The sequence below is a fragment of the Daldinia caldariorum genome, assembly GCF_022478825.1.
Source record: "Daldinia caldariorum strain CBS 122874 unplaced genomic scaffold F4812scaffold_5, whole genome shotgun sequence".
NCBI lineage: Eukaryota > Fungi > Ascomycota > Sordariomycetes > Xylariales > Hypoxylaceae > Daldinia > Daldinia caldariorum.
Window position 1 is genome coordinate 400240 of NW_025953041.1, and position 16982 is coordinate 417221.

The 16982-nt window shown below is 47.3% G+C and overlaps 7 protein-coding genes across 7 annotated transcripts; 4 read left to right on the forward strand and 3 right to left on the reverse strand.

The window, feature by feature from the left end:
• Positions 1-1047: 1047 nt before the first annotated feature.
• F4812DRAFT_457734 (ClpS-like protein) lies at positions 1048-1664 on the forward strand (the record flags this gene model as incomplete). The annotated part of the gene is made up of 2 exons (XM_047937225.1): positions 1048-1266; positions 1341-1664. 2 exons carry the CDS (start codon positions 1048-1050, stop codon positions 1662-1664), a joined length of 543 nt encoding a protein of 180 aa, XP_047791508.1.
• On the reverse strand, positions 1565-3026 carry F4812DRAFT_321638 (2-dehydropantoate 2-reductase). Its single transcript, XM_047931458.1, has one exon. It carries the CDS (start codon positions 2875-2877, stop codon positions 1840-1842), a length of 1038 nt encoding a protein of 345 aa, XP_047791509.1. The 5' UTR covers positions 2878-3026; the 3' UTR covers positions 1565-1839.
• Positions 3011-4798, reverse strand: F4812DRAFT_422287 (CTD kinase subunit gamma CTK3-domain-containing protein). Its single transcript, XM_047933649.1, has 3 exons — positions 4457-4798; positions 4215-4391; positions 3011-4145 (listed from the first exon to the last, which is right to left on the reverse strand). The coding sequence occupies exons 1-3, from the start codon at positions 4616-4618 to the stop codon at positions 3717-3719; spliced, it is 768 nt and encodes a 255-aa protein (XP_047791510.1). The 5' UTR covers positions 4619-4798; the 3' UTR covers positions 3011-3716.
• A 1082-nt stretch (positions 4799-5880) lies between these two features.
• F4812DRAFT_450476 (pyrroline-5-carboxylate reductase) lies at positions 5881-6912 on the forward strand (the record flags this gene model as incomplete). Its single annotated transcript, XM_047936092.1, has 2 exons — positions 5881-5944; positions 6008-6912. The coding sequence occupies 2 exons, from the start codon at positions 5881-5883 to the stop codon at positions 6910-6912; spliced, it is 969 nt and encodes a 322-aa protein (XP_047791511.1).
• Positions 6913-7100: 188 nt separating this feature from the next.
• F4812DRAFT_321666 (acyl-CoA N-acyltransferase) lies at positions 7101-9169 on the reverse strand. Its single transcript, XM_047931459.1, has 3 exons — positions 8909-9169; positions 8575-8850; positions 7101-8505 (listed from the first exon to the last, which is right to left on the reverse strand). The coding sequence occupies exons 1-3, from the start codon at positions 8919-8921 to the stop codon at positions 7289-7291; spliced, it is 1506 nt and encodes a 501-aa protein (XP_047791512.1). The 5' UTR covers positions 8922-9169; the 3' UTR covers positions 7101-7288.
• A 250-nt stretch (positions 9170-9419) lies between these two features.
• Positions 9420-11818, forward strand: F4812DRAFT_422290 (Zinc/iron permease). Its single transcript, XM_047933650.1, has 4 exons — positions 9420-9771; positions 9859-9875; positions 9943-10920; positions 10975-11818. The coding sequence occupies exons 1-4, from the start codon at positions 9733-9735 to the stop codon at positions 11156-11158; spliced, it is 1218 nt and encodes a 405-aa protein (XP_047791513.1). The 5' UTR covers positions 9420-9732; the 3' UTR covers positions 11159-11818.
• A 3051-nt stretch (positions 11819-14869) lies between these two features.
• On the forward strand, positions 14870-16935 carry F4812DRAFT_457740 (WD40 repeat-like protein; the record flags this gene model as incomplete). Its single annotated transcript, XM_047937226.1, has 4 exons — positions 14870-15837; positions 15888-16250; positions 16311-16656; positions 16708-16935. 4 exons carry the CDS (start codon positions 14870-14872, stop codon positions 16933-16935), a joined length of 1905 nt encoding a protein of 634 aa, XP_047791514.1.
• Between the last annotated feature and the right edge of the window lie 47 nt (positions 16936-16982).

Consider the following 16982-nt stretch of genomic DNA (forward strand, 5'->3'; position numbering starts at 1 on the left):
GAACACTCTAATAGCAAGATACCTAATTGAGGCATGACCATGCTTAAATAGTTCTTGTATTCTGGAAGGTGGAACTAATGGGCTGAAGGTCTTCTTGTCATAATTAAGTAACCTCCAGAAAGCAACTAGAATCCTCTGTAAGTCCTCTATAGCAAAGTTTTCCGTAGGACGTGTGTTGAGTGAGTTAATTCCGAAAGGATGTAGTTCTGAATCGAGTCTATACGAGGTTTCTCTTATGTACCGTTCCAAGAAAACTGATAAGTACGGCGCAAAGGGGAGGATTCTGGCAAAAGCTGCAATGATAGAGTCTTCTTGACCTTGGTCTCGAGGTCTTATAAGCCATCTTGCGCATATCTCAGAAATTTCAATCTCGAAATGGGTGAAAATAAGTCCAGTGATATTGGGAATAAGAGCTGCCGTAGCTATCGCATCGAGAAAACGGGCAGGGGTTCGACCATCACGAATTATTTCTAATAAATCGGGAGGTAACTGAGATAACAACTCTTTGTGAGTTAGGAGTTGATCCCTCTGTGCGCTAATATCAACAGTCGACATGGCTGCTATGAAAAAGAAAAAAAAAAGATGCCGAAAAAAAAGGTATTTGCGCGCTATAAAAAATATAAAACGATTATTCGTTCCAAATCTTGAGATTTGATTTTCTCTAGTTTAGGTACATAGTCGCGAATAAAGTCAATTGAGATAAGGCTTATCGTAACTTTTTCTGCCGATTTTTTTCTAAAAATTTAGGCGGTGAATGAGATGTATGTACCTATGTACCTAAAGCTCTCTGACTCCACATGTCGGAACGGAGGCTGTTTGGCACCGCAGCAGCGCAGCAGCGCAGGCACCGCCACAGCAGCACGGATGGCGGGGTGTGGGGGTCCACAAAAATCTAGCAAGGTCCCGGCAAAGCTTCGCCAAATCGAAATCGTTCATTAAAAACTTCCAAGAATATCACGAAGTGTTCCGCTCAGTCAAAGGCAAAGGAGTCACCCCTCCCCTTTCCAAGTCAATTCGCAGTTTGGTCAACGAACGAAGTCACCAAATATGTCGGCACCCTGCAGGTACGCAGTTCGAAGCTGCGCGCGATCAATTCGCACCAACGGCTCTTTTCGATCATCCACTTCATTCATTCAGAGCACTCAGTCGATACAGCGGCGGCACGAGTCTACCGCAGCGGCTACGAACCCGAAGATCGCCGGTATCGTTGACCAGATTAGCCAATTGACACTCCTCGAAACTGCCGACCTCGTCAGCAGCCTAAAGGTTGGCCCTACTTCGTGAATATAGGCTTCCTAGTTCTATTTTTTTTGCTGATGATATATGTTACATGTAAAAAGTCTCGACTAAATATTCCCGATTTACCGGTTGGCGGCTTCGCTGCTGCCCCGGCTGCCGCTCCCGCCGCCGCCGAGGAGGCTGACGAACCCGCACCGGCCGCCCAGGAGAAGACCCTATTCAACCTAAAGCTGCAAGCGTTCGACGCCGGCGCGAAGGCGAAGATTATCAAGGAGGTCAAGGGCTTGTTAGGCCTGAGCTTGGTCGACAGCAAGAAGTTCGTGGAAAGCGCGCCGAAGATGATGAAGGAGTCGGTACCCAAGGAGGAGGCTGAGAAGATCGTGGCTACGATGAAGGAGCTGGGAGCTACCGTGGTTATGGAATAAACCGTCTGCACTTGGATGGCAACTACTCGAGCAATGCCCTATCCTATATACATACATGTAACCTAAACCTGTATAACAATACAAAATCCCTGGACAGTAAAGTTTTCAGGCGGTCAAAGAAGCCAATTTCTGGGATTCTTGTTTTCTTGCTGTGATAGAACGCTCCTTGGATATTTTATGCCTGAATCTTCTTGCGAGTAAAGCTCTCGCTAAGCCCGTTAGCCAGGAGATAAATCGTCCTAAGCATCGGCACATCCAACCCCTTCTTCCTCGCAAGCCTCACCACATTGCCCACAATAGCATCGACCTCCATGCTCTTCTTGTCGAACGCATCCCCCAGCATAGACGGCTGCACGCCCGGTAAGTCGCGCACTACAGCCCGTCCGATCTGGAAATCCACCATCTCCTCGTTCACGTCTCTGTACCCGTACGCCTGCGCCACCGACGCGATCTCCATCATCACGTCCTTGATGAACCGCACGCCATCATCACCCCGCTCATCCTCCCCCGCGCCCAGCCCCAGACCCAGGCTCGCCGCGACGAACTCCCGGTCCCGCAGCCGCGTGAGCGCACATATGGGGTTCCAGGAGGCGTTCACCAGCAGCTTTCCCCAGCGCTTGCGCTGGACGTCGTCGTGCAGCTTGGCCGTGGCGCCCCCCTTGCCCAGCAGCTCGGCGAACTCCCGCGCGGCGTCCTTATGCGGCGCCGGCGCGTCCGCCGGGTACGTGCCGACGTGCAGCATCTCGACCTCCTTGTGGTGGACGACGGCGGGCGAGACCTGGGTGGCGGGGAAGTAGGCGACGGTGCTCAGGAGCGGGTTGTCCGGGTACAGCCGGGCGTACTCGTCCTCGATGCCGATGCCGTTCTGCAGCAGGACGACGGCCGTCTTGCCCTTCGCGACGGCGGGGCCGATGACTTCGGCTACCGACGGGTCGGCGGGGACGGCCTTCGCGGCGACGACCACGAAGTCGAAGAATTGCTGCTGGTCCAGAGATAGCTGCTGCACGGCCTCGGCGACGGACCTCGCGATGCGGGGTTGGAACGTCAGGTTATCGCCCCACAGGTTCGAGTGGATCGTGAAGCCATTCCGGGACGCAACCTCGTAGTTAGACCGGCATATCGCGGTGATGTTGTCCTGCCCGACCGCGTTTGATAGCGCCCAGGCGTAGCAAGTGCCGAGGCTGCCGGTGCCGAATATCAACACTTTCGGCATGGTCTTGAAAATCAGGTAGTTCTGAGCAGCAATACGAACACTTTAACTACTAGGTAGGTACCGTGGTAGATAATAGGAGTGGAAGATGATAGAATGTTGTTTGAAGAATAAACTGTCTACCTAAGATAGATACGACTAGTGAATGTCTATACTCGCTTAAATGTATGTTCCATAAGCTACCACAGGGATTCAACTTTTATTTACCATTTCACGCCTGCCGTTATTCGGAGCTAGACTTCGATTAAGACGACGGCTGATGAGCCGCTTGTAATCCGAAGGGCACAAAATACGATAGCAGTTTATGATCCAATTATACCCCAAATTTATAATAAAACAGTGAAAGTCATAACAGAGTAACAAGAACCACCATACAATTCTATACCCATATGGCGAGAATATACGTTTAAGCTTGAGTCGGTAATATCGAAAGAGATGGAGTAAGAAGTACGTAGAGAATTAAAAATTTGGTAGCTTTCGTGTAGAATGAACTTGTCAGTAATTAACTTGAATTATGGTATCGTTAAACGCATGTCGCCTCTGGTCAAATCAGTTATTCAAACCAGTTATGCCACAAGGAATACTACTTAATCACCATGTTCCCCGTCCCCAAAACGATACCAACCCATTGCTTCATCCTTCAAAAATAGAAGAAATGCAAAATAACCAGAAACGCCTTTTTATGCTGATTTTCCGTCCTCCTCAACGCCATGCGATGCATCGTTAGTTGAAAACGCCAGACAGTCTTTTGGTATCCGATTCGTACCACGACGCTTCCTTCTAGATCCTCGGCGTCTCCATGCTGCTTTTTGGGATTTGCTAAGTTGGAGGGGCGACGCATCCTAATGCGACGAAGACCCGTTGGTAGTAGCATCTCTTTGTCGAAGGTGTTGACATTTGCTCATCTCTACTTCTCGCTGAAACTCTTCCCGCTCCTCACGGCCGAGAATGTGGTCGTCTTCTCCAAGCTCACTTGTCTCCTCGAGAAGCTTCATCGCCTCTCCCTCTATGGTTCCGGGAACAGCCCACATGCTCTCGCGCATACGCTTATGACGTTCTCGATCCTCTTCAATGCGCTGCTCGATCTGGCGTTTGTCGAGGCGGTGAGAATTAGCGGTGCCGTTGGCATTGCGAGAACGGGAAGCGTCATCTCCATTAACGGGCGAGGAAAACCCAAGGTCAACAGAAGTGTCACGTTCCTTAAGGCAACCTTCTATCTCGATTACCGTCTGCTCGAGTAAGATAGACTTGTTCATTAGGCTTTGAAGCACCTAAAAATGACCATTGTGAGCTTTATACTATATAGCTATGAGATCCGCTTAGACGTTGCAAAAACTTACCCTTCGGACAACTTTGACATTGGCCGCACCAGATCCATCTTCGGGACAGACCGCATCCACAACTCGAATGATATCTCTCTGCATCATTCGGACGTACTGATTTTGGCGGTCCTTGGATGCCATCTCCAGCAAGTGCTCTAGGAAGTACATGATGTTTGCACGTGTATTCATACTAGTCTAGATCACGGAGTTAGTAACTTCGTGATTTGCAAATAACACCAATGATTTGCTCGTAAAATCACCTTCTCCAGCTGCTCGAGGATGCATGAGTGCAGGTCTTCCTCCATATCCTTATACTTCATTGCATACTGGGCAGCTTTCTGAGCAGCGGTAGTGCTCGCATTGAGGTGTTCAAGTTGGGAGCTGAAGCGCATCCGAACTTCGAAAGGATCCGCTGTCGCCATTGTGACATGGCCGGGATTAGAATATCGAGAATGTTGATTCTTATGTTAGGTTAGGTAGGTAGTAGAAAAAAACATGAAATAGAGACGCGAGGCTGACGAGGCCGCAACCTTGACATGGAAAAAGAGGCTCCGTTCGGTTATCGATCCCTAGCTCTCGGCTCCATTGATAAACGGCAAGTCCCCGCTAGGAGAATACTGAGTTTAGAAGGCTGGAAGGATTAAAAGGGTAGCTTGGGGAAAGCGCTAAGCTTGGTCTGGCAATAGCGCGATTGTTCAAGGTACCCAGGCAGAATGCCGTCAAATTAAGTGCCTAATACCAATATTCCTTCCACCAACCTTTTTTTTAGCGAATATCAAGACAAATTAAATTCAAAAAAATTATTTCCATATAGAGCAAAATTTTATAATCATTCCAGTAATTATTTTAATAGCTTACGAGACGATTTGGTAAAGTTATGCGGATAGCAAAATGACTTGTTTGGTAGTGGAATAGGCACTTTTTTTGACGCCATTCTGCCAGGTACCTAAAGTTACGCGATTTCCAAGTCCTGTGCTTGAACTTCAATATTCCACTTAAAACAAATATCGAAGTGATCAGATCATATCTTGCTCAATTTACACAACCACCTAATCACACCTAATCATATTGAAATCACAAGTTTTATAATATAACAAGCTATGAATACCAGGTACTAATTAATATAAATGAACAGCATGCGCATACCTATGTACGATCTACAGAAGAATGCACAAAAGCAGAGACGACAGCCAATTAAATCCCTCGAGACCTCACAGCTGAACCGGGGCTGAAATTCGAACAAAAATAGTGGGCAGCGGGTAGAACAGGTTTGTCGGTGCTACTTCGGTAAAGTGGCACCCAGAAACGAGAATGGCTATCATCTCGTCGAAGCGGTTCTTCTTCGTGGACATAGTAATAAGGGGCTTACCTTTTTTTTTTTTTTTTTTCCCAGGTCAATAAGACAAGTGTCCTATGATGCGGTGAAACGCGATTTTCCTTTTCGTTGGTCTCTGTGATTTAATTAATTTCGTCCGGAAGGATTCTTATTTCCTTTTCTCTGTTCTGCATTGGTTATAAAAATCTGGCACTTTTCGCCGATTTTGTTTGCTTGTATTTTTTAAGAGCCTAGGAAAAAAAAATTAAAAAAAATATTTATACCAAAACAAAATAAACATCCTCTTTGGGCAGCAATAGACAGACACAGCATCCTCCCCATTATCATTGAAACCAGCTTCTCAACAATATGTTGGCCCTCACCCACCACGAGCACAATGCGCCAGAGCTGACCTTGGCGGTTCTTGGCTGCGGTATGTCTCAAATTAGCATCTCCCGCTTCCCACTGAAGCTGGCGAATTAACATTGTGTCTCAGGAACCATGGGAATCGCCATCCTCTCCGGCATCCTATCTTCCCTGCAGGAGATGTCGGCGCCTCGTCCCCTGCAGACGCCATCCGGAAGGTCAACCCCCGCCGACGAGATCCCCGCGCGACTTCCCTCCCGCTTCATCGCGTGCGTGCGCCGGCCCGAGTCCGCCAAGAGGGTCAAGCAGGCCCTGTGGGAGCATAGTTCCTCCGTCAAGGTCGTCCAGAAGGAGAACGTGTCCGCCGTCATGAAGAGCGACGTCATCATCCTTGCCTGCAAGCCTTACATGGTCGAGGACCTTCTCAACGAGCCCGGCATGTCCAAGGCCCTCCACGGCAAGCTCCTCATCAGCATATGCGCCGGCGTCACCGTCCCCCAGATCGAGAAGATTCTCCACGGCGCCGTCCCCGAGAAGGACCCCGAAGACGACGGCCGCTGCCGCATCGTGAGAGCGCTGCCCAACACCGCCAGCATGGTTAGGCAGGGCATGACCGTCATCGCGAACAGCAACCCGCCCTTGCCCCCTCATACCGCGAGCCTCGTGACGTGGATCTTCAAGCGCATCGGCGACGTCATCTACCTTCCTGCCCGAAACATGGATGCGTCCACGGCGCTTGCTGGGTCCGGACCGGCGTTCTTCTCCCTCATGCTCGAAGCCGCTGTGGACGGCGCAGTTTCCATGGGCCTGCCGCGAGCCGAGGCTCAGAGGATGGCTGCTCAGTCTATGAAAGGCGCTGCCGCCTTGGTCCTTAATGGAGACCACCCGGCACTGCTTCGAGATAGGATTAGCACGCCAGGCGGCTGTACTATCGAGGGTCTTCTAGTGCTCGAGGAGGGCCGGGTACGGGGCACCGTGGCCAAAGCAGTGAAAGAAGCCGCAGTTGTCGCCAGCCAGCTTGGAAAGGGTACTTAGGGAAGTAAGAACGGATATAGAGAAAAAGAAAAGTTGTGAAATGTGCATATGGACGGAGTTCAAGGCGTTTTAATTACAAGACTTCATAGAACGTCGAGCAAGATACGCAGTTAATTAAACCGCTTGCTGTTTTCTTTAATTTTCTCATTTGTTTATGTTACACCCGTCTGCTGTGTATCCGTAGATCAACGTTGCGATAGAGCTATGCCAGACATCGACCAATACCTAGTACCTGCCGAGAGGGAAAACATTATAGGAGAAGCCCTCTTAAATATACACATAACGTAGGTATCATGAGACCTCCCGAAACTCCTTACTATATTAGCACCAGGAACCTCTTTATCACCAAAGTATTCGCCCTTTTTTTTTTTTACTCCTATTTGTCCTCAGTATCCTCGATGCGTGTCTTCTTACTAGGAAGGTCTTCTGTACTGGGACCACCGGCGAGCTTCCTTTTGCCGTTAGCAGCCGCAGACTCGCCGGCAGCAGCAGGTGGTGTCGACTCAAGTCGTTCGAGAATCCTAGCGTACTCCCACTCGACATTATCAACGGTTTCGTTCAACTTGATGATGCGCTCTGTGATCTCGAATTCGCCTAGAATAGAGACGTTACGACGATATAGACGCTGCTTGAGTAGCAAGCGCCATAGCGTATAAGCGTGCCTGTCAGCCTTTGACGGCGCTGGCTTTTCGACCTCATCATCAGCCTGTGGTCGGACGGAGTCGGGTAATTTCGACATCAGATGCATTTCGACAAGTCGCCAAAACTGGCGGGGCGCAATTTTGCATTTGACTCGAAGGTCTTCCAGCTTTACGATGTCAACAATCCCCCCGATTGACGTGGTTTCTTTAAGAGAAGGGGTAATTTGCGTGTTATGGCGTAATATGCCACCCTTCGCGGGAACAGGTACTTCGGTGTTGACCGTCAAGTTGGCAAATTCGGGAACGTTTCTGCGCAGATACTTCATATCGCACAAGTCTCGAAGTAAGTCGAAATCCTCGTTAGGATCCTCCACCGTTACCTCTTTAGTGGTGCTAGTGTTCATCGCTATTTCAAACATGGTGTTGTAGAGGAAAGCACCGATACCCTTCCCCTGGAAAGGAGGGAGGATCAAGAACTGCGAGATTCTCATGCGATGAACGAAATCCGTAACGGAAAAGTCTCCCTCGGGTAGCTCCCATGCGTCGCTCGCTTTCTCCTTAACTGATGAAGACGGGAGTGTAGTTTGTTGGAACATCCAGAAGTTGTAAGTTGTTGCGAAACCCTGGAAGGTATACTGGGGTTTATCCTCGGCCTTCGAGTTGGGTGTCTTCTTGTAAACGAAGAAGACAGTCCATCGAGTTAAAGAAGAATCCGGCTCATCATTTCCTTCTTCGTCTACTCCTATATACGATCCGCCTTCAATAAAGAACAGAACGTTAATTTGGATGCGCTTGATCAGCTGGTGAATCTCCGGTTGAGATAACGATCCCTGCCAGATCTCGTAGACTTCGCCATTCTTCTCCAACGTCTTCGTAAGGGTTCCAGGAGGGGTCCACGTATCAGGAAGGTTCTTCAACGCGTGTTCGTATTCTTTCCCAGATTGAAAGGCAACTGCAAAAGTAAGTATTATAAGATAACATATTAGAGATAGTTAGGTTTTATAGAAACTACACAACACACCTCCGGGTAGATAGTCTTTCATAGTATGCTTGACATCAACAGCCTCAACATCGCCAACCTTAGTGAACTTTTTTGCGGAGGATATTGAGATATTCGGTCGTAGATCTCTAGCGTCAAACTGCAAATCGATCTTCAAACCCTTATGACCAAATATGCGCTCAGCCTCGCCAAAGATAGCATAAGTATGTCTCGGTTTGAAAGATGCGATCTTCTCGATTCCCGACGAAGCAGGCCGCACGAGCGATATGTTGAGCGCCTCGCTAGCGTCGACCGTCCCTAGATGATATAATCAGTTCAGATCCTTTGCGCGACAACAACGATCAAGTGGCCTTACACTCTTCCTCCATCTTATCCTATCCAGTAAGCTTAAGTCGCAAGCCTTGTCAAAAATGAAGTTTCGGGTGAGATTATATTACGCCGATGGGGAAAAAAATGAGTTGTGATATAATGGGCAAGTGTGGTCCTAATGAACGAAATACTATTAAAAAGTAGAGCGTACGAAAAGTACGAAAGTAGTCAATTGTCGGCACTTAACGCGCTTCTATGAACATGAGCGTCGCGTAAATCCGATTGATGGAAAGCGGCGCGTTTGTCTTACAGGTGGTTAGTGGATCACATATATGCACGGGCCATGTCTAATGGCAGTTCAGCTCAAGGTCTAACCTCTTCCTGGACTTAGCGCCAGTACTTCCTAAGGCATACTACGTACTACCTAAGGTACCTACGTACATAGTACCACTAGAGATGGAAAATCGGCAGTGACGTGCGACGGTCCCCGCCTAAAAAGCAAGTTGTGGCAGGGGTAATTAAGATTTTAGTGGATGTTTTAACTTGCAACGGCTCTCAAGTCTCTGACACTTTTTTGGGGCTACCGTCGCAAAAAGATATTCAATCAACCTCCATACTTGTTCCTTCAATATCCCAGCCTCAAACTCTTACAAAGTATCTCTTCAATTACAATACACACATACAATATTCTTTTCAAGTAGGAGGGTTAGGTTATCTTTATAGATAACCTCCCTTCCTTATCTTGAGGAGGTACAGTATTGTCCTCAACGACGCGCGGATTCGGCACCTATTAATTATTATACCAATGAATCGGTAACAAGCAAATCACAATCCCTTTAGAGGTGCTTCTTCCAAGTGAACGCAGCAACCATGGCGGGAGCTGGAGTTTTCGTTTTACTTGCCCTAACGGTATGTTCAAACTGCTCATAATAGCTTTAAAGTACCTATGCCTAACCCTAGGTGTGATGCAAATACTAACTTGCTCTCCAATTGCAGGTCGTTATGGCATTGGCGTAAGTCCTCTCGTCTCCTATTCGGTACAACTTCCGAACTCGAAAAATTGACGAAAAAGAAAAACAGATCCTTTCTTGCTGGCGCACTACCATTATCCATGTCCCTGACGCAGTCACAACTTCGATTGATTTCAAGTATTGGCATAGGAATCCTCGTTGGCACGTCGCTAATCGTAATCATACCCGAAGGAGTTGAAGCTATCACCGATGCTTCCATACCTGCACATTCTCAAAACAAGAGAAACTCATTTGGCCCAGGACACATTTCTGCAGTTAGGTGGGCAGAGGGATCAGATCCTAACTCGGCAGAGAATATAGACTTGACCAAGATCTCTCCCAAGATATTTGGCGATCAGAATGCGTTAGATATAGCAAGAAAAAATAGCCCAGCCAACTTCGATTTCAATTCCAGGGCGCCAGCAGAGGAACCAGAAACTGCACCAGCCGGCCCAGCTAAGCCCAGCACAGGGAGTCAACACACGGAATCTGGAGCACCCACCTTCTATATTGGATTTTCTCTAATCCTTGGTTTTGTGCTTATGTTCCTAATCGACCGCCTTCCTCGTCATGCATCAGAAAACTTCCAGCCGCCACCACCGCCGAGGCACATTAGTTTGAGCAATCTTGGTGCATCATCTCTCTCCCGCGACGAAGAAGAGTCTGAAGGCTTTTTGGGTTCCCTAACACCTACCCCGAAGCAGTCGAGGAGCTTGGCGACTACTACAGGCCTGGTAATACATGCTGCGGCGGATGGGATCGCGATGGGTGCATCGGCTACTTCGCCAGACACGAAGCTGGGGTTTATTGTATTTATTGCCATTATGGTGCATAAGGCGCCTGCGGCTTTTGGTCTCACTTCGGTCCTTTTGAAACAGGGTCTTTCTAAGCGTGCGGCCCGAGGACACCTCATCGTGTTTAGCTTAGCCTCTCCATTTGGAGCTTGGGCTACCTTCATCTTGGTCAGTTTCCTAGGTGGAGGTGGGGAAGATGGCTTGAATCAATGGTGGACGGGAATGTTATTGCTATTCTCGGCCGGCACGTTCCTGTGAGTACAGATCTAATTATACTATCCTTCATCTTGTCTAACCAGTGTTCCCAGTTATGTTGCGATGCATGCTATGCAAGAAGGAGACTCTCCTGGCGGCCACGATGTTGGCTCGATTTCCAATGGCTACGGAGACGGTGGCCAGCGAAAACATACACACCCGCAGATGCGGGAGACGTTAGCAACGGTAGTTGGCATGTTTTTACCTCTCCTTACACAATTTGGTCACCACCACTGAAGGCATTTACTACCTAAGGCACCTTTTTTTTTACCCTTTTAAAATTTGCGTTTCTATCAAGCTATAGAGGGAGTTAGGATCTCGAAAAATGAATGGCCGACACGTCCAAGTTAAAATTGATGACGTGGGTAGCCCATATCCCACCTACCTACCTCCTGTCTGGAGTGGGAACATGTATTAAAATCTCAGAACTGGCGTTCAATCTCAATAAGGTCTTATATGAGGGTTGCAGAATCCGACGAGCTGGTTGTACAACATATACCCATTGATTGTAAATAGACCACTTTGTCGTTTAACCTGAGATGCACACAAAAGCAGATTTATTTTGCTCATCATTCATCATGAGCAGCCGGTTTACGGGACTGGGCGATGGGATTGTATAATATAACATTTTTACTTGATATTTTTCTTGCTGGCATACGCAATAGCTGCCCGAATTTGAAGCCTGGTAGTATTGTCATAATTCGACTTAACATTGGTGTTATCATAAGAATCTTAGAAGCGCTATGAGACTATGCTGGGTATAATTTGATGTTTTCAGTACTTATCTTAAGCCATGCATCTAAATAAGTTATCAATGGTACCTATTTGATGAGTTCTTACCCGTCTAAACCACCCATTATGTATGTTACTGATAAATGACAATGGCAACTGGTCTTTCATCGCTGGAGATATACCAGAATGACCAACTTACACTACGCATTTGCCGATGTCAGTTATAAGCCGCAGCTAAATACAATATTACTCTGCTCAACCCATCCCTTACATAGGGATTTTATATTGTATCATGTCATTTTCAGTGCACAAATGCAATAGGTCTCATTTTGGATCGGCTACTTTAATATAGCCTTCCGTAAAAATCCCAATAGTCTACCCAAGCAAACGCCCTTGGGTTGTCGTGTAGATGCTAGCAAATAGGATGATACATATATTAATCATGATCAATCTCGTTTATCATTGTACTCATTACGGAGATACTTCTGACTCAGCTTGTCATCCCAAAAAATCTCCGTATACATGTATGTAATATAAGCAGCCACTCAGCCACTCCTAATTTAACGCCGATGTCATATTGCAGGTATACCTACCTACCTAACAGCACTATGCCGTCCTCGTCGTTAACTAGACGGACCGAGTAGTAGTCTTTTTGATATAGTATACCTATCAATGTTGCGCCTATAGAAACACTAGTCGCTAGGGTCGGCACGGTATATAGATGGTCTAATGCGCTGGCAAGCTCTGATAAGCTGGGCTAAGTCGATGAGGATAGCAATGCCATGCGCTTTAGGTCGAACACACTGAGTGGAAACACACTTGCTCTCGTTTTGGTTCTCCAAGTAGAAGCTGTAGATGCCCTAGATAAGAGCACGGGTATGCGAAAACGTGTAAAGGTAGGTAAGTAAACGATGGCCCGCATCCTGCCCGCAATGGTGTAGCATTGAATGGCAAGGAGCGTACCTATGCATCAGTCGTCCCGTTAAACTACATCCGTGGATTCTTTTATTTTTATTTTATTTTTTCTTCTTTCCTTTTTTCCCCCTTAAGCGCAGAAGCGCAGTGTGAACACAGACGTGTAGCCAATGGGAATTTGGGTCCGGCGAGAAGTAGGTATCTTCATGTGTTTTATCATAGGAGCGGATATGGTGCACTGTATTTCGAGGTACAAGACGGTCGTACGAATTGATCTTTCTGTCATCTAGAACAGGGATTCGGTATTAAGGCCTGGTCGTCGTAACCGCCCGCAGACAACTCAAGGCTTTTTTTTTTTTTCTTTTTTCTCCATACATCCAAGATACGATTTGTCTATAAGGGATATGCATCGCGGGAGGGTAGCAATTGTTCGCCATAAACTTCTTAGCTAAACCAGAAAATACAGTAATTCTCGGGATTGCGACGAATTGATGCTCCCCTCACTGCCTTTTACAGAAATACATGCAGAGTTTTGATTTTATATAGAAAAGTCAAAGGCGCCAACTAGGTATTATGTTAGGTAGCTGGGTAGGTACCTACCTGTCATTACTAATGTTAGGTAAATTTAGGACTAAGGAGATCGGATAGACCCTAGCAAGACGAAACGTTTTAGATTTCCATCGTTGCTAAATAAGAACTTAGGTGCTAACACTGTGTAAGAATAGACGTCCTTAGGCATTAATGGCATTAATATGTACCTATATGTACATGTCTGTTTTGTACAACGGAACCTTGGGTACCAAAACCATCTCAAGTGATATATTGTCATTATTTGAGTATACGGTCTAAATCCTAGTGGAATTAGGTATGAGGTAGGTATCTATAGATATGTATATAAACCCGCCTGCATAAAGTAGGTGTTTTGAAGCTTCAATTGTGTTTGTACAACTTAGGTACTTTGAGTCTATTCGAAAGAGGATAGGTTAGGTGTCTGTAGGTTGTTAGGTACTAGCCAATGAGGACTTGTATATATAGCGATTATAGAAAATCTATCACCTAACGAACCGGATTATTAAGAGACAAAGAGAGAGAGAGAAAGAAAAAAACTGTCAGTGCTTGACTTGTCTTATGCGCAACCGAGTTTATTACCTGGAATTAAGCATACCTACATCTAACATGCATAATGAACCTACATACATATGTATACTCAAAGCAAGGTACTATGCAGAAATAATACATTATGTGCCTAACTTTATCCAAAATCTGCAGGCTCTAATACAGTATAAATACTGTAACGCTAATGAATGTAGCGCCTTCCCCCAGCGGGAGAAACTTTATGGACTTGCTATGGGGTGAGGCACGTTCCTACTCATCTCTGTTTAAGGATCCGCTTCCCTAACCCCCATTCCGCTTTCGAGAATCACATCTTACCATCCTCAACTGACTTATACTTAACTACAGGCTACACTAACTACGCTTTTCATTACACACCGTCATTATTCCTCTTTCAATTTTGACTGATACGCTTGTAAAGGGGGTTTCGAGAATCCAATATTTACACCATCTTCTCTGTCTATGTATATTGTAGACTACCTACCTTAGGTAGCCAGCCTTCGCTCCTCGAAAAATCTCCGGTTTTTTCTTTTTTTCTTTTTTTTTTCTTTTCGCCGCCGGCAGCCTTTAAAGACGACCATCTATGCTGTCAATGCGTTACTAAAAATCCTCTTCGCGCTTCATCTTCTCGTCGCTATACGGTCCTTCCCTATACTAGTCTCGCTTGCCGATTAGAACAGTGTTGGCTCGTTCTTTAACCCTTATAGGCCTGGCTTAGATGCTACCGTAGGTCGTTTGACCTACCAATTGCGTGTCTTGGGACGCGGCTTGTCTCATTGACCCCGAACGTATGCAGAATTACCCTTGTGTGTCCCTACTCCAACACTGGCACTTTCCTGCACGCGGACAATCCATATACGAGCCTCCTCCACGGCGCTTACTCGTCGCATTTGAACTACGATATATACTTGTCAATTTTATTCATCCTACCTAATTTACTAATACCATACAGGCAAATCTATTTTGCTTCAAAGGGCTCAGTAATTCACTCGTCCATCGAGGTCGAGACGGCCTCAGGGTTCGTCGTAGAATAAGCGAATATACAAACTTGATATATACATTAGCACATAGATGGGAGGTTACGGTAGTCTCTCAGAAAGGAGGGCCAGCGTTTCGAACCGCGGCGAAGAGTTGACTTTAGATACGACGAGTGCCAGACCCGTCATCATAAATCAAAGGATGGATAAGATGGTCCAACAACCGCGGCCTAGAGGTCCGCCCACGCCTAGTATGAGCACGCCGGCTCCCGATTTCGACCAACAAGTTACGGGCTCTCCCCCACCACCTCCCACGCCCGCGGCCTCCCCGGGGCCTACGGATACCCAACCCGACTGGAGCGATGCCGCCGACGACGAAGACTTTTTCCTCGCCCAAATGCGTCATCATTTTAAGGCTTGTTCCGGGCCCCAGAGGACTCGGGTCCTCGCCGACTTGCTAAATATGTGCACGACTCAGCAGCTCAGCTTTGTACATCAATTCGTGAGCCCTTTGTTGAAGAAGGACCCCTTCACTAGCCTACCAGACGAACTGTGCTTGAGGATATTATCATTTATAGATGACCCTCAAGTACTTGCGCGGGCGTCGCAGGTATCCAGAAGGTGGAGGGATCTTTTAAGCGACGATGTAACGTGGAAAAATCTCTGTGTAAAACATGATTATGGTCGTCGCCTCTCAGAAGTTTCCTATGGAGTTGCGCCATTTGCGTCGACTAGGCCAGGAGCTTTACCTCTCCCAGATCCCGAATACACTCATAGCTTTCCCGGTGCTATACCCGGACCCTCGTCGTTTCATTCGTCATCTCGGGGCTTTGATGGCTCTTCGGAGAGCTCCTCTTCAGTCGCGAGACCTAAACTACGGTCGTATAAATCTCATTTTAAGCAGAGATATCTTGTTGAATCAGCATGGAGAACTGGTGGCCGAAACACTACACGAACTATTACTCAAGACAATAGAGTTGTGACTAGTTTGCACTTGACCCCGAAATATATTGTGGTAGCCCTCGATAATGCAAGGATCCATATCTTTGATCGGGAAGGCAATGCTCTTCGCACCCTTCAGGGCCATATCATGGGCGTCTGGGCTATGGTTCCGTGGGAAGACATCCTGGTCAGTGGCGGGTGTGATCGTGACGTGCGAGTCTGGGATATGACATCTGGGTATGACCATTCCCCCAAGCTTTTACGAATTTAACTAACAATGCTACTAGGAGATGTTTATATACTTTACGCGGCCACACATCCACAGTTCGCTGCCTTAAAATGTCCGATGCGAACACCGCCATTTCCGGCTCCCGTGATACTACCTTGAGAGTTTGGGATATTAGGCAAGGAGTTTGCAGGAATGTCCTGGTTGGCCACCAAGCAAGCGTGAGATGTTTGGAGATAAAAGGAGACATTGTCGTCTCCGGTAGCTACGATGCGACAGCCAAAATATGGAGCATATCTGAAGGCAGGTGTCTGCACACACTCTCTGGCCACTTCAGCCAGATATATGCCATCGCTTTTGATGGCCACCGTGTCGTTACTGGAAGCCTCGATACTAGCGTTCGCGTCTGGGACGCTCACACGGGGTAAGTCTTTCCACCTACACATACGATAGGGTTAGGCATTAGTACTAATTCGGTTGAAAGTGATGCCATCGCTGTCCTCCAAGGTCACACTTCTCTCGTAGGTCAATTACAGTTACGAGGTAATACACTGGTCACAGGGGGTTCAGATGGCTCTGTCAGGGTTTGGTCTCTCGAGAAGATGTGCCCTATTCACCGACTAGCAGCACACGACAACAGTGTCACCAGCCTACAATTTGACGACACGCGTGTTGTGAGCGGAGGCAGTGACGGCAGGGTCAAGGTCTGGGATGTAAAAACGGGCCACCTCGTGCGGGAGCTCATCACGGCCGAGTCCGTCTGGAGGGTAGTATTTGAGGACGAAAAGTGCGTTGCAGTTGCGAATAGAGGAAGTAGGGTCATGATGGAGGTAAGTCGTCCCAGGTTGATATATTACTATCTCTTCTTACACAACGAACAGGTTTGGTCGTTCTCGCCCCCAGAGGACGCCTTTTGCGAAAGACCGCTTTCTTTACCTCAAAACCTTGTCGAGCCATCACCCACCCGGCCTATGACGGGCGATTTCCGTCGTTCAAATCTAGGGCTAGCTTCGGACGATAGTTCAGGCAGAAAGGATGTTGAAATGACCGATGCTGGCCCATCAACCGCGCCTCTTGTCGGGAACACGACGTTCTTCCACGACGATTAGAGCGGTATTATAGTCTCGAAAGCGTGATAGAGGTACTCTCCATCCCA